Raw genomic sequence first — 15110 nt, forward strand, 5'->3', positions numbered from 1 at the left:
CTGGTTGGAAGGCTCTGGTGGGAATGAAATTGGTTCTGTCATTTAAGGAAGCAATGGGTATAAGTAATTTCAAAAATGTTTACACCCTATGACCTGGCACTTCCACACACACAAATCCTTCTTAAAGAAGTCTGCAAATGCAAATAAAGCCTTGTGTAAAGACTCACCATGCTGTTATTTATAATAGCAAAAATAGAAACAAATATCCAATGAAAGAGAATTGAAATAAATGGAAGCACAGTGAGGAAATATCACAGAGCTGATAAACATTTTATTTATAAAGTTTGGTAAAATATGGAGAAATGTTTATAAGAATTAAGTGGGGGGGGGGTGCCTGGCTGGCTAGGTCGGTGGGGCATGTGATTCTTGATTGGGTTGTGAGTTTGAGCCTCACATTGGGCATCGAGATTACTTACAAATAAAAAATTTTTTAAAAGCATTAAGTGGGAAAAGCAGGATCTAAAGTTGTGTATGCAAAATAATTTGTAAGAGAGAACACCAGTAAATGATGTGAAGGAAAAAAAAAGGAAAGGAAATGCAACAAAATGCCGCAGTGATCACAGTGATGGTCTGGAGGAGTGGTGAGCCTGAGTGAGTTTTCTTCTCCTCCTCCGCCTGAATTTCTAACTTTTGTATACTGAGCAACCACCCATTTCACTTTTTAAAGAAAGTTGAAAAAGAAAAAGAAAAAAAAAGAACAGTCTTCTTATTCTATCCCCTCCCCCTTTCCTCTCCAGGGGACCAGCCTCAGGGTCATCATTGGGTTCCTCTTAGGTTCCTGCCCTGTGTCCTCTCTCTAGCCCTGTAGACGCCCACCTGCACCCAGTACTTTCCAATCCCTCCCTAACCCCAGCCCACAGGCAATTAACCCTTTCTCTATGAGGAAGGAGCCAAGCTTTTCTCCAGCCTCCTTCCAAAGCCTAGGATGCATGGCTGGGTGGGGAGCTGGGAAAGACAACGCCTCCCTGCCAGTCCTGGACTCACCCCTTCCAAGGTGCACCTAACCTGGGCTTGGACTCGGATGGGCCCAGGAAAGCCCCCAACTGGGTCATGGTGTCGTGGGCAGAGCAGCCCCTATTGTGTGTGTGTGGGGGGGGAGGCAGAGCAGGTGGGAGACCCCACACACCAAATGTAGCCTCTAAACTGGATGAACCTGAGGCCACTGCTTCTCAAACTCAGGTATTAGAGCCACCTGACACTTGTTAGAAATGCAGAGTTGTGGGGCCAGCCCCAGAGATGGTGTAGAGCCCAGGAATCACATTTTTAACCAGCTTCCTGAAGGAGTGGGATGCAGTCACATTTTGAGAAATCAGAACCTTGTCTATCTCCTGGCATGCTCTTCCTCCTCCTCCTTGCACACTTATGCAGGAGAAAGTGGTGCTGAGTCAGGATGGAAGGGAGAAGAAAGTGGGGGTCTCTTGCTGGGTACCCCGGTGCAAGGGATCTCTTGTAGCAGATACAAACTCAGACCAGATCTCCTGAGCCTTGCCTGGCTCTGGCGAGCTCCAGAGGCTGCCCGCCCCGCCCCACCATGCCCAGGGATGTGAACATATTGAGGAGGTCCCAGTCTCCCCACTGGAACTGTGAGGCCACCCTCTGGGGCTGGCCAAGGCTTCCAGGTCAGGCTGGGCGTGCAGGAGGAGAGCCTGGGGAGGGTTGGGGAGAGCCTGGGGAGGGTGGGGGAGAGCCTGGGGTCTGGCAGGTGAACTCTGAAGCTATAGCGGAAAGTTTATTGGAGTTAGTGCAAATCTAGCCGTTCAGATTCCCGGCAGGCTGCCCTGGGGGGCACTCTTGCCATGCTAGACTGAGATGAACTTTGAGAAGCAGAGCTCCTCCTCCGACATGTGGAGGGGAGGCCCTGGGATGATGTTCCCCTCCAGGTCTTGCAAAGGCACTTCACTTTCTTCTGAACTCTGCAAAGAAAAAGCAGTCAGGGGTTGAAAAGCAGAGTCCAGCCGGGGGTCTCCAGGAATGGTCCACCCCAGCCTTTCCCACAGTTCTGGGCCTCTGTCCATCTAAGGAGCACAGACCAACAAGGTCTCCCCAGAACCCCCAAACTCTGATTCATGCCCTCACCTCTTTCCAAACATCCTCCTCCCTAACCTCTGGCTAGGTTTTGCCTGCAAGTGTTGGAATCCTGCCAGCCCAGAGCTCTTTAAACTGTGACTACCAAACTATTCAAGAACTTTCTGGATGGGAAAATGAGGATGTAAGTTCGGGAGTCCTGACTCCCGAATGAAATGGCCTGCGCCTATGGTTATGGTGGGCGTAGGTGGGGGGATGCAAGGGGCAGTGTTCTGGAAGCGGATACTGAGGAAAAAGGCCCCCCCATCACTTCCCTGCATTGTCAGAGAGGAGCCAGGGTAGGTGACTCCAGATCCCCGGCGCCCTCTGTTCACACCTGGCTGAGGCACTGGATTTCTGTGCACGGGCTGGCGGCGGGCTCTGGGCTGGCGTGAGGCCCGGAAGGCCCTGCGGGGTTGATCACGGGGTACTCCAGCGGCTGAAACAGAGACTCGGTCAGCATGGCCCCGTTCCTGGTGGCAGGGGTGGTCCACCCGCCCCAGCAAGGGGGAGCCACGGGAGAGCATGGGATAGGGGGAAGAACACAGGCTGTGGAGTCAAAGCCCCTCCGTCCTATTTCCTACATCTCAGAGTGACCTTGGGCACCCACTAACCTCTCTGAGGCTCAGTCTCCCCAGCTGTAAAATAGGGATAAGAATTTTACCCTCAAGGTTATCACGAACATTTGTGGTAATGTTTTATTGCTCGACACCTGGGAGCTCCTGGAATGATTCATTCATTTTCACTATTGTCATTTCTATCCTTGAAGCAGAAAGAATGTGCAGGCTGCAGGTTCCTGGCAGGCCCCGGGGAGGGCAGCGTCGAACACCTCAAAGGCTCACCAGATAACAAACCACAGAGAAAAAATTCTTTATAAGTCATAAGCCCGAGCACCCTCTTCTAGATCGGATAAGGAAGCCAAGGCCAAGCGAAGAGAGGTAGGTAGTCCAGGGTGAGTAGGAGCCATCTCGGGACCAGCAGTGGGGCAGAAGAGGCTGGAGCCGGCCGGGGCCCCCAGGCAAGTCTCCCAGGTGTCCCCGCCAGCAAATCCCGTGGCTTGATGGGCACTGAAGACAAAGAGGCTCCTGTTTTCTGGACATCTACTGGGGTCTCATCTCATGATTTCCCAACCACAACCCCGTGAGATGGGGATATTGCAGCTCAGAGAGGTGAGGTAACTTGCCAGATGTCACACAGCTACCAAGTAGCTGAGCTGCCACTAGGACTCGTGACCATGTGACCTTAGACCCAAGCTCTTTTCCAATCCCATGCTACCATCCTGGCAGGGCATGCCGCACACTTCCCTTTGTTTCAATGTCGCTCGTCCCCTAACTGCCTCCTCTGCACCTGCTTCTATCACTGCCCTAGCTGCAGGGGGTGGGGCAGAGGTGGACATCTGAGCCCTCTCTGGCGACACATTCCGTCTTACAGGAAAAGCTGAAAATCAGAGCAGAAACCCTCAGCAGGGCTGGGGCTGGGGGGACGAGGTGATGAGGGAATGGGGTGGGGTGAGTGGAAAGAGACTTCACTTTCAGTCACGGCCCTGGTCTCTCCTAGTCCTGCCTATGGTGAGGACACAGCAGAGCCGGGGCCTGATCAGGACTCCTGGCGTCAGGTCGATTCCCCATTCATCCCATCTTAACAGCTTTGTGATTTGGCCCCAACGCAGCCACTGCTGACCGCTGACCACTGGCAGCCACAGAAGCGTCCCCTGCTCCCAGGTGACTGAATTTGAGGAAAGAACCTCATGGGGCAGAGACCAAACCACACATGCAGGCAGTGGCCAGGACCACTATGCTATATCCAGGGCGGCAGAGTGGGTCCTTCATTGGTCCCTCTACCCACGCCATGGGCCATGGGCTGTTCCAGCAACTGCGGAGGCATTTTCTGTGTTGTTGAATACACAAGACATATTAGGAGAGCCTCTGTGTCTAGGTGCTAGAAAAATAGCAGGGGATCAGGGAAGCCCAGTACTCCCACTTGCGCTGTTCCAGGAGTCAGGGGCCCTCCTGTCCCACGTTCATGGATGGAGAAAAGTTCTTTCTTTTGAGTCTAGGGGAACAGTCTTGGGCTGAGCAGGTGGCTCCATTCCTCAAACCCTCCACACTTCGATGTGGCAGGGTGGGAGAGGCACAGGGCACTGCTGCCATCCTCACAGACTGGATTAGTTTCCCCAGCTCTGCCTCTTTCAGGATGGGTCTCTCTGGGCATATTACTTATGCTCTCTGAGCCTCTATTTCTTATTCTGTAAGAAGGGGGTAATAATAGCACCTGGTTGTGCAAAATCAAGGCAAGTTATGAAGGTTCTGTGACATGGGTAAAGCCCCTGGCACACAGTAGGTATTCCTTAAAGAGTAAAACGAGAGCTTCTTTAAATAGCTCTCTGGGCAAGGGAAATGCTAGTCTGGGCCCTCATACTTCCCTCTGAGTTTTACACCCCCCTGGGGCTCTCTGGCAAAGCCAGGAGAATGCCCCCTTCCCTCTTTGACCTGAATGTGGGCAAAGAAAATCCCAAACCCTTAAAATTCCACCTGCAGACTCTTCTAAAAACTACAAAGGAGCCAAAAAGGAAATATGCCAAAAGCTCTTGATTGGTCATGTTCACAGCATCTTGTCTCTGACCCTCCTCGCAAGGGGCCAGCCCCCTCCCCAGCCCCTGGGGCCACAGGCCCTGCATCCCTTCCTGCCCCTCCCACGTGAACTGGGACAGGGACAGGTGCGGCAGGCAGGAAGCAGTCCCGGGCAGCCCTTCCTGGGTGGGCAGGGTGGCGGCAGCGTGGGCAGAGGGGCTGGTGTAGGTGGTCTCTGCTGGGCCTCCCCAAGCAGTGCAGCACAGCACAGAGATTCTCCCTCCCACCCCGTCCCCCTTTTAGAGGGCAGGATGTGCCCTAAGATGCACAGCCTGCACAGTCAGGACGCTGGTCTCTGGAGGACAGTGGCAGCCCCCCTCCCCATCTGCGTCCATGACCTTTATCTCACTCCTGTCTGCTGCCTCTGGCCTTGCTGGGCTTCCTGAGACAACAACAGCTGCTTCCTAAACCAAAGCCCAAAACCCCATTCCTGCCCTAGCCTCTCCCCAGGGGGTGGGGCCTGAGTCTTTTGTCCTCACTGGCGCCAAGAAAGAAGGCTTGGCAGCTCCCCTTTCCTGCCCTCTCAAGTAAGAGAATAAAGTGGAGGCATCTCTGTAAACAGCTGGGGGGGTGTGGGTGGGGGAAGCAAGGCAGGTGGGGCTTGTGTCCTGAACCTGTGGTTTTGCAGCCCTCCCAAAGCCCAAAGATCCCTAGGATCCAGCTCTGACAGTCTCTGACAGTCTCTGATTCTTAAAGCAGTGGATGGGGGGTTGTGGGTGGGATAGGAGGGCGCTTAGCCTGGGGAAGTCCCTGCCTGGCACCTGCTAGGAAGTCAAAGTAAGAAGGGCCACTCTGTTGGCTTTGTACCCTGTTGGCTTGCAGAGATCCCCCAGAGATGGGAAGCAAGCCCTGACTGTAGGACAGTCATAGACAACGCAGTAGGGAAATGCAGAGACAGGGCCCAGGAGTCCTGATGTCCAGCCCCACAGGGATCCGAGCTTGGGCTTCGGCAGGCTGCCTTCCTTACCGAGTGTGAATGGGAGAGGTGGACCTTCTCGTTCCTCTGTGTCTCAGCGGCCAGGTGAGCTGAAAGAGACCAGCAGGAGTAACCTGAGGCCAGGAGCAGCTGGGAGCAGCCCACTAAAGCTCCACAGAGGTGGACTGGCCCACTTGCACCTGGGAGCAGAGGCTTCCCAGAGGGAGCAAGCAGACGGGTCAGGCAGGCAAGCTGCTTGGACTTCTAGCTCTGTTTCATAGCAGTGATTCAGCCTTTTTGGGATGGGTACATGGAAATCCCCGTGTGTGGGCCAGAAACTGGCTGGGAAAGTAATTCTAGGTGCTAAGGTCATTGCTGCTTCTTTTTCAAAAATTTTGTTTGAATTCAATTTGCCAACATATAGTATAACACCCAGTGCTCATCTCATCATATCATTGCTTCTTAAACCTCAGTGTACATTACAGGATCCTGGGACATTCTATGAAAATGCCGATTCTAACTCGGCAGGTTTGGGTTGAGGCCTGAGGGTCTTTTAACAGGCTTCCAGGGAACGTTGCTGCTACTAGCTGGGGACCACAATTCAAGAGGCGAGGTGCTAACAAGTTCTGAGGTCTTGATCAAGAATGCTCCCTCCCTGCGTGCTCCTCCGGGCTCCTCTGTGGTGACATGGGCAAAGCTGACATTTCTTCCTGGGGGCCACACAGGGAGAAGTCAGAGGCAGGCCCAGGATGCCCCCGCCCCGCACAGCCATCTGCAGTAGGAGAACACCGCCAATTTGCAGAGTGTTTGGCACACAACTTCCTGGTTCCACTGCTTCCTAGTTGTGCAACCTCAAGGCAAGTTGCTTAAACACCCTGCCTTAGTTTCTCCCCCTGGAAAATGGGGGCACTTGTAATGAGTAGTTTCTAATGCTACAGTATGGAGAGCATTAGAGGAGATAAAAGCAATAAAAGCTACACAAAAACGCCTGGCACATGGCAGCTCCTCTGATTTATTTTTCGGCCAACCCTCTCAACCAGTGCTGTCTGCCAGAGTAGCCACGAGCCACATCCAAGCGGTGACACAGGAAGCATGGCTGCTCTGAATTATACCGGGTTTTAAAGGCTCCACAGGGAAAAAAATGTAGTATCTGGAAGATGTATCATGAATATTTTTATATTGATTCCACATCCAGATGATAACCAAGTTAATAAAGTATATTATTAACAACTCTAGTTTCTTTTTACCCTTTCACATGTGACTTTTAGAGAAGTTTAAATTGCATACGTGGCTTGGATTCTATTTCTGCTGAACTTGTATTCTATTTCTGTTCTATTTCTCCTGTAGTCTGTATCTGTGATCCCCAAAAGCCATGGCTTAGGGAAGTTAGGTGACTGGCCCAAGGTCACACAGCTTAAAAGGTAGCAGAGCTGGGATTTGAAGCCAAGTCCTGACAGGAGTTGAGCACCTCTCAAGACCCCGAGGCAGGTGTTAGGTCACAGCATTCATCCTGTTCAAGAGCTTAGTCTCTATTCCTGGCCTCTCCACCCCTGGCCATAGCAGTCACCCAAGGAACTGTACCTGCAGAGGCTGGACATGGATTTGCTGGGATCAATAGGGACAGAAGTGATTGATGAGCTTGGACAGATGGGAGCAAGCCAAGAGCCCCCACTCTCCCATTTGCACATTTGAATTGCTTTTTCCTAATGCTGACTGACCTGTGGTTCCCTCAGATGGGAAGAGCAGGGCTCCTGGTACCCATATCTCAAATGGACACACTGACCCACAAGGTCTCAGTTGGGTGGCCGGGGGACTGCAGGTCTCAGCAAGGTCCCTGGCCTCCCACCCCGTCCAGTCTACTTCTGCTCACCTTCCTTCCTCCAGCGGAGCAGATAGCTGCCAAGGGCAGCCAGGCCTGCGGCCAGCAGAAGAACCAGCAGCACCAGAACAGGGGCCAAGATGCGGACCATTGGGATGGAGACTCTGTGGGCGAGACAGAAGGAGCCCAGCAGCCGTCAGCAGATGTCAGTGGCATGCTGTGCACCACAGCATTCTTCCTATGCATCCGGCCATGTCCCTTGTCTTTCCCAAAGAGATCAGAGGGCACCAGGGACCATGGCACCTGGTCAGTCCTGGGGGCAGGGACCCAGCCCCCACTACCTACCCCAGAAAACACTTTCAGTTGGGCCTGAACTTGGCAGTAGTTACCTGGATGCCTCAGACAGGGAAGCCTCAGCCAGTGACTGAGTGCAGGTATAGATAATCCCCAAGAACCAATCCTTCAGACCAGGGCTTCAGTGGGGTAAGAAAAAACATATGTTCATGCTTGGCACACGGTCCAGAGCAAGATGCACAGGGCCATCGGGGCCACTGCCCCTTAGGCTAGTGCTGGGAGAGGGCTGGGGACCTTCCACCTCAGGAGGGCCTATGTGTCCAGAGCAACAGGGCTGCTGGCTGGGCAGTGCCCATTGTTCACTGCTCAAGGGCCCAGCTGGGGGGCAGATGGGTCCTGAGTCTGTGCTGTAAGCTGCAGCCCTGATAGGGGGCTGTGTTTGCCTAGAGGAAGGAGTGCTAGGTCCTCACTTGCTCCAAGGCACCTTGTGTTTTGGGGATGGCCTGAAAGGTGACCTTGGTCATCCGAGGCTCACCTAGACACAGAGCTATTGCTGCTGGGGGCCAGAGCGGTGTCCTCTGCTGAGCTGGAGTCCGGCCGTTTGGAGAGGCGGGAGGTCCCTGCATGAGGAGAGGTTGCTTCATGAGGAGAGGTCTCCGCATACGGAGAGGTTCCTGTGTAGGGGTAGCTTCCTGTGCGCGGAGAGGTTCCTGTGTAGGGGTAGCTTCCTGTGTGCCCGTATGGGGAGGTCCCTGTGAACGTAGGGGCCGAGGCCGAGGCCCCTGTCTTCCCCTGCTTGGCTGTGGTGACTGTTTGGTGGAGACCAGGAGAAGCTACAAGTCCAAAAGCAATGCCTCAGCACTTTCTCGGACCCTTGCATCCCAGCATCCCCAGACCTCTGACCCTTGACCCCTGAACCCTAGCCTCCCCAGAACCAAATTCTCATAATATCCCAGCTATATCCCCAGCTAATATCCCCAGCTAAAGGACACCCAGGGAAGCAAACAGAGGCCTAGATGAAGCCACTGTGGGGAAGCTGACTGTAACTCAGGCATGCCTCACACCTGAGCATAATTTTCAGCCCCTTGTGGTGCCCGCTGACTGAGTAATCACACCCCTGTGTCCACTCCATGGCCCATTCCAGCGGCCATGCAGCACACAGAGGCCTCCCCCTACAGTCCTGACCCGTCATTACCTCGGGTCACCACACGCCCACCCTCACCATCGCTGCCTGAGCAGGCCTTGACTGCTTTCAACAGCCACAGGATCAGCAGGGCAGGGCAGCAGGGACAGGTTCAGAGGCCAGGGTCCAAGGGCCTACCTTTCCTGCTCACCCCTCCAACCCCAGGTGGAACAGACAGGACACAAGCCTGCTGGTGGGGCTGGGCCTCCTCCCTGGGCTCTGCTGCTGCTTAGGTGACCCTAAGCCTGTGACCTGACCCCCCACCCCCCGGGGCCTGATTCCTCTGCTCACAGTACAGCTCCCAGGCACTGGGAGCCACGGAGTGCAGTGTCTGGCTACAGGCAGGCACTCATGGGATGTTGCTTTATAGGGGAGTGGGGGAGAGACAGAAAAACCATGCACTCACTTAATTCTGGGGGCTGAGTTTGCCAAGCTTTTGCCTTGGGCTGGAGGCTCGTGGTAGCAAGAGGCCGAAAGGAGGGAGTGGGGGAGGGAGGACAGCAAGGACCTACGGGAAAGGGAGAGGCTGGTCTCAGGGGAGGCCAGGATCGCCACTCTGAGCCAGGTTTTCTGCCCCGCTTGCAGCCAGTAGCTGTCCTGCCCCCACCACCCAGTTCAGATCTCCACCATCATCTGCCCCCAGTCACTTAGGAGCCACGGATGGTAGATTCTAGTGGGTTGCTGGTCTCCCCGGTCCTGCAGTCCCCTTGGCCTCCGGCTCAGCTCAGACCTTAGCTTCCTGACCGCCAGCCTGCTCTTCCACACCACTCTTTACACCAACACTGCTTTATCTCTAAAATACAGACTGGATCGGGGGATCCCTGGGTGGCGCAGTGGTTTGGCGCCTGCCTTTGGCCCAGGGTGTGATCCTGGAGACCCGGGATCAAGTCCCACGTCGGGCTCCCGGTGCATGGAGCCTGTTTCTCCCTCTGCCTGTGTCTCTGCCCCTCTCTCTCTGTGACTATCATAAATAAATAAAAATTAATAAAAAAATTTAAAATACAGACTGGATCCCGTCACTTCTTGTGTCACAACACTCAGTGGCCCTCACTGCCTATAAGCTGAAGCCCGAACTTCTTACGTGTCTTTCAAAGCCTTTTAGACTCAGACCTCGGTGCACCGCCTTGGCCTCACTTCTCCACCCTCAGGGGCACCTGCCATACCTCTATTTGCCCTCTATTCCCAATTAAGTGAGTGGCCCACCCGCCTCCATGCCTTTGGCGTGCTGTTCCCATGGGTGCCATGCCTCTCCTCTCCACCTCCACCTAACACACTTCTCTCTGTCCTCAAGTGCTGGTTCAAAAGCAGCCTCTCCACCACACCTTCCCCAGAGGAAGCGGTCCCTTCTTCTTGAGTAGCCAAAGTTGAGCCCGCTGCCGGTGGTCTCCCACTGCCCTATGCCGCACCATTGTGCACCAGTAGATGTCTTACTGGGTCTCCCTGAGAGGCTGGGAGGACAAAATGCCCAGCCTCTCTGCCCTGCACAGGGGGCACAAACGTGGTGTGATGGATCCCCCCGCCCCACTGGAGCTGGCGAGCTCCCTGACTCCCCAGGACCCCTCAGTCCCCTCCTTGCTGGAGTGCCATCCAGGACTCCCTCCCTGGCCCCATCATTCTCTTTTCTAATATGAGGTCAGATTTTTTCTGATTTGTCTGAGTAAAGGATCAAATCTTCTACAAATAAAGAGAATTTATCTTTTCCTTTCTGATATTTATACTTCTTTATCTTGTCCATATCTCATGGCCTAGAGCCTCCAGGCAAAGGGGAATGAAGGAAATGATAGTGGATACTCTTGTCTTGTTTTGGCCTTTCTAGAAATTCTAATCTTTCTCCATATTCAATGGTGTGCTGCAGACGGCTCACACTAACTCCGGAGAGCGGACTGTTCACTCTTCAGGAATTTTGTGAGCTGGTCGTTAAACCCTTAGTAGCTGGAAATTGGTGAGGGAGGGGGCATTTAAACCACAGAAACTGGCAAGCATGGCAAATCGGAGCTTCCCCAGCTAAACCTTCACCAGCACACCACTGCCCATTAGCCTTTATTTTCTATATCCCAAATATCATCCGAGAAAGGTCAACATCTGACACAGGATAACACAATAACACATGTATCATACACAAATAAATGATTATAAATGAGGTCAAGATTTAAGAGAGCCTCAAATATGGGTAGAATTGATCCTCACTAGGTAAGAAAGAAGCTGAATACTAATAAGAATCAGAAGAGATCAGAGAATCTTGTAAATAATGCACAACAGGTTCCATATGGTTACAATGCTGCTGTTATTATTTGGGGGAGCTAATTTCTATTTCCTTGAATTAAAATAAAGATCGATGGATGTCAGGGATCTGGCAGTGGGGACGCGCCTGGGGATAGGGTGGGTCCCAGCGATGGGGCCAGGAGAGGGAAAGAACAGACACCAAAGTGAGAAAAAAAACCTGGATTTGAATCCTGGCTTCATCACCTCCTGCCATGAGACCTCGGGCAAATCATTTCATCTCTGGAGCCTCGGGCCCCCATCTGTGAAACGGGATACAAAGACCTGCCTCACCTTCACTGGCCAGCAGACTATGGCTGCCCACTCCCCTGGCCCCTCTCTGGCTTCTCTCTTCTCAGCTCAGCGGGTCCAGGTGGGCTTCTGGGCATCCAGAAAGATGCTCTATCCTGAGCCAGAGTCCCCTAGTGTCCCTGAGCTCAATGAGCTCTTCCCTCCGAGGTTAGATCCCAGGCCCTCTTTGCACCTGCCTTTGGGACTTCAGGATCTGGGACAGAGAAGCAGGAAGGGAGAGCTGAGGCCACCAGCAGGGTGAGGCCAGTGTGGCCATGGCTGGGGCCCTTGGAGTGGGCCTGGGATGCATAATCCTGGCCTGCAGAAGCCTCAGGAATATCTCACACTCACTCCCAAGAGGGAGTCTTTTTATTCCATGGGATGTCCATCTCGTTCCTAGCCCATGCGCTTTCTCTCCCACACCTGGGCGAAGAGGAAAGGCACTGAGCATGGAGTTCCACAGATCTGCGCGGTGGGACCTCGCAGAAGAGCAGCTGGGGCTCATGCTGCCCCACCTGTTCTCCCGTGGCTGCTGAGTGCTTGGCCGGCATCATCTCACTGAGTCCTTGAGCCCCTCGATGACCTTGGTACAAGCACTACACTTCTTGGCGATGGGGAAACAGGGTCTGACACTGATCGCCACCCACCTGTCCTTCTTCCCCTCTGCACCACCTGTCCCCCACCTGGGGGAAGGAGGGACATTTTTTACCTGGAAAGACAAGCAGGGAGACCAGGAAAGACTCATCTCGGCCCAGTTTGGAGACCCCACAGAAGTATTTCCCGGCGTCCTGCAGGGTGAGTTTCCTCAGGGTCACGTTGAGTGTGAGTGTCTGGGGGCTGTCTTGGATGGACACCCTGCCCTCCGTCGTCTCCTGACCGTCCTTTCTTGCATAGATGGTGTTAGAGCAGTGGGAGACAAAGATCCCGCGCTCCCTGCACCAGTACTTGCTATACGTCTTCAGCTCCTCCCTGTAGGTGCACTGCAGAGACACGGTGTCGCCTTCAAACCCACTGATCTCCTTGGGGCCCACCATGGCTCTGTAACCTGAAACCATAGCAGCGCTGGAGGTCAGAACTCCTTGGATTCAAGTACCAGGGTCAAGACCAGAAGACTCCTTCTCCGTCACTCCCTTCTGCGGCAGGCCTGGAAGAGCTGGTGGTCCCTTCCCCATCAAGAGAAACTGGGACAGGGCTGTTGCTGTTTCCCTAAACCTGGCGTACTGAAATGAAGGGTGGTGATGGGGACGTTCTAGACTCAGCCCAGAGTTTAAATCCCAGCACTGCCACTTAATAGCTGTGTGAGCTGTGGAAGTTGCTTGTCCTCTCTGGGCATCTGGGCTTTCCCATTTACAGATGATGATGACAGTGTCCTTCCTATTTTATTGATCTTAAGATGCTATCTATCATAGGTAAGATGCACCGTGATTTTATATACAATTTTAAAAAAGCATTACGACTTGAACAATTGTCTTCAGTTACAAGATACATCCTGATGTTTGATGTTAAAAAAAAAAAAAGAGGCAGACCTGTGAACTGATGAAACAGAATCATCCCTTATGTCTCAGGATTGTTACGAGTGGTACAGTAGGGGTGCAAGAAATAGTTGCAGAGTTTGCCATGGCAACCACATAGGGGGTATCTAGTCTGCCTCCAGGCTGGGTGCAGAGTAGGAAAATAAAGATGAGAGAGGTAAACCCTCACTCATAGCCACCTAACCATGACGGGTTTGGAACCCAAAGGTCTGGGAGAAAACCTGGCTCTGCCTTCCAGAAACAGCAAATGCCTGCCCCCTCTGCAGGCTGAGGACCAGTGCGGCGAGGCTGGGTCACAAAAATGAAAAGTAGGTTCAGGAGGGAGGTCCTCTCCCCGCCAGCTTGGGCATGCGCCCCACGCCCCTCCACCACCTCCCTCTCCTGCCCCCATCTCACCTGGGAGCAAGAGGCAGCCCCACAACAACACTGTGAGGGGCCACATGGTGGGCGCTGGACCTGCAGGAGCACACGCGGGAACTGGAAGCTCCTCTCGGGGCCACGGGGGACTCTAACTTCCTCCAGAGGCACGAGAACTGCACAAGGAAGGGGGGAGGGGCCGGGGAGGTCACCCCTCCGCGCACAGAGGGAGGCGCCTCTTCCATTCCCTTTACCGACCGACCCTCCGCTCTGGTGAAGCACCCAGCGGTGTGCCGCGCCCCCTCACCCCCACCCCCTGCAAACCACCCAGGCGCATCTCGCAAACCCGCGCCCCTTGGGTCTTAACCATGCCCACTGCCATGCACTCCAGGTCTTTTGCAGAATTCAAGGTGTCCAAGCATGAAAACATTACACATTGGCTTTTACGAACCTTTAAGTGATTTAGCTTTTCCTTCCATTGTGAGTGTTTGCAGTGCCTGTGACTTTTTCACAAAAAAAAAAAAAAAAAAAAAAAATCATGAGTAGCCCGGGTGGCTCAGCGGTTTAGCGCCCGCCTTCGGCCCAGGGCGTGGTCCTGGAGACCTGGGATCGAGTCCCACGTCGGGCTCCCTGCATGGAGCCTGCATCTCCCTCTACCTGTGTCTCTGCCTCTCTCTCTCTCTCTCTCTCTCTGTGGCTCTCATGAATAAATAAATAAAATCTTAAAAAAAAAATCAGACACTGGCACATCGGGTTGTCGCCGATAACTCGAAATATCGTATGTACTCCTCAGTGTAAAATAACTAGTTACCAGGTCTGCCACTAGGGCACTGGTGATTGAAAGCATTGATGAAGCCAATGCATTACTCTATCACACACTTACAAATATTCTGATGACCACTTCAATACTATTGGCTTCCTTTTAGGCGTCTGTATATTATTTTATATATTTAAAAGACGATTATTCTGAGAGGAGGTCCAAAATCTTTACCAGATTGCGAAGTGGTCAGGGGCAGTGCCCCCTCCTCCGCCGTCGCTTCCCGGAGGACGCAGTACCGCTTTCGGCCACCGGGCGGCGCTGCGAAGGGAGAGGAGGGAAGCGGACGGGCTGGGCCCAGCGGGATACCTGGAGCCGCCTGCAGGCCGCGCTGTAAGGCTGGCCTCCCCAGCCGCCTTAAATTGTCTGGGCATTCTACAAGGCGAATTAGCAATTTCTTATCACAGAATTGAATCCTCCTTTCAAGGAACAAAACACACAGGCACACTAGAGGGAGCCCTGACACATCATTTTCAAAATAGCTCTGTCGGCGGTGGGCGGGGGGCGGGGGTGAGGGGAGGTTGATTGGAAAGTTCGTACGGATGGCAAGCAAAATTTTACACAATTCAGGAATGTTAAAAAATTAAAATAAAAAAGAGGGACACCTGGGTGGTCCAGTCATTGAGCGGCTGCCTTCGGCTCAGGTCGTGATCCTGGGATCCTGGGATGGGGTCCGGCATGAGGCTCCCGTGGGAGGGGAGACTGCTTCTCCCTCTGTCTGTGTCTCTGCCCCTCTGCCTGTAAAGCCAGGGCTGTTTGGCATATATGGCTCCACATGTACAGGTGGAATTTTTCTCACTTAGTGGTTTAAGGTTTGAAGCATTAACTCAGTTGTTCTGGGAGGGGAGATTGTGTGTGTGTGTGTGTGTGTGATCCTGGCAATGTGGGGAGTTACCGTCAACTTCATGATGACTAGGGGCCACTGCTGGCATGGAATGAGCAGGGGCC

The 15110-nt window shown here is 53.4% G+C and overlaps 1 protein-coding gene across 3 annotated transcripts; it reads right to left on the bottom strand.

Moving 5' to 3' along the window:
* Positions 1-1716: 1716 nt before the first annotated feature.
* CD300LG (CD300 molecule like family member g) lies at positions 1717-13499 on the bottom strand. 3 transcript variants are annotated; one of them, XM_055315167.1, is made up of 8 exons: positions 13385-13499; positions 12166-12501; positions 9313-9414; positions 8259-8343; positions 7481-7593; positions 5662-5720; positions 2402-2503; positions 1717-1913 (listed from the first exon to the last, which is right to left on the bottom strand). In XM_055315167.1, exons 1-8 carry the CDS (start codon positions 13428-13430, stop codon positions 1800-1802), a joined length of 957 nt encoding a protein of 318 aa, XP_055171142.1. In that variant the 5' UTR covers positions 13431-13499; the 3' UTR covers positions 1717-1799. The 3 variants fall into 3 exon arrangements, with proteins under 3 accessions (XP_055171142.1, XP_055171151.1, XP_055171134.1); XM_055315176.1 differs by lacking the exon at positions 9313-9414; XM_055315159.1 differs by lacking the exon at positions 9313-9414 and having other exon boundaries at positions 8259-8556.
* Positions 13500-15110: the final 1611 nt, after the last annotated feature.

Source organism: Nyctereutes procyonoides, unplaced genomic scaffold (genome assembly GCF_905146905.1).
Source record: "Nyctereutes procyonoides isolate TBG_1078 unplaced genomic scaffold, NYPRO_anot_genome, whole genome shotgun sequence".
Classification (NCBI taxonomy): Eukaryota; Metazoa; Chordata; class Mammalia; order Carnivora; family Canidae; genus Nyctereutes; species Nyctereutes procyonoides.

Coding starts and splice junctions, on each gene's coding strand:
- CD300LG (XM_055315159.1), bottom strand. CDS start 13,430: ATGTGGCCCCTCACAGTGTTGTTGTGGGGCTGCCTCTTGCTCCCAG. Junction 5,721..7,480: donor GCTCCGCTGGAGGAAGGAAG/GTGAGCAGAAGT, acceptor GGTCTCTTTCAG/CTCACCTGGCCGCTGAGACA. Junction 1,914..2,401: donor AAATCCAGTGCCTCAGCCAG/GTGTGAACAGAG, acceptor TTTTCTTTGCAG/AGTTCAGAAGAAAGTGAAGT.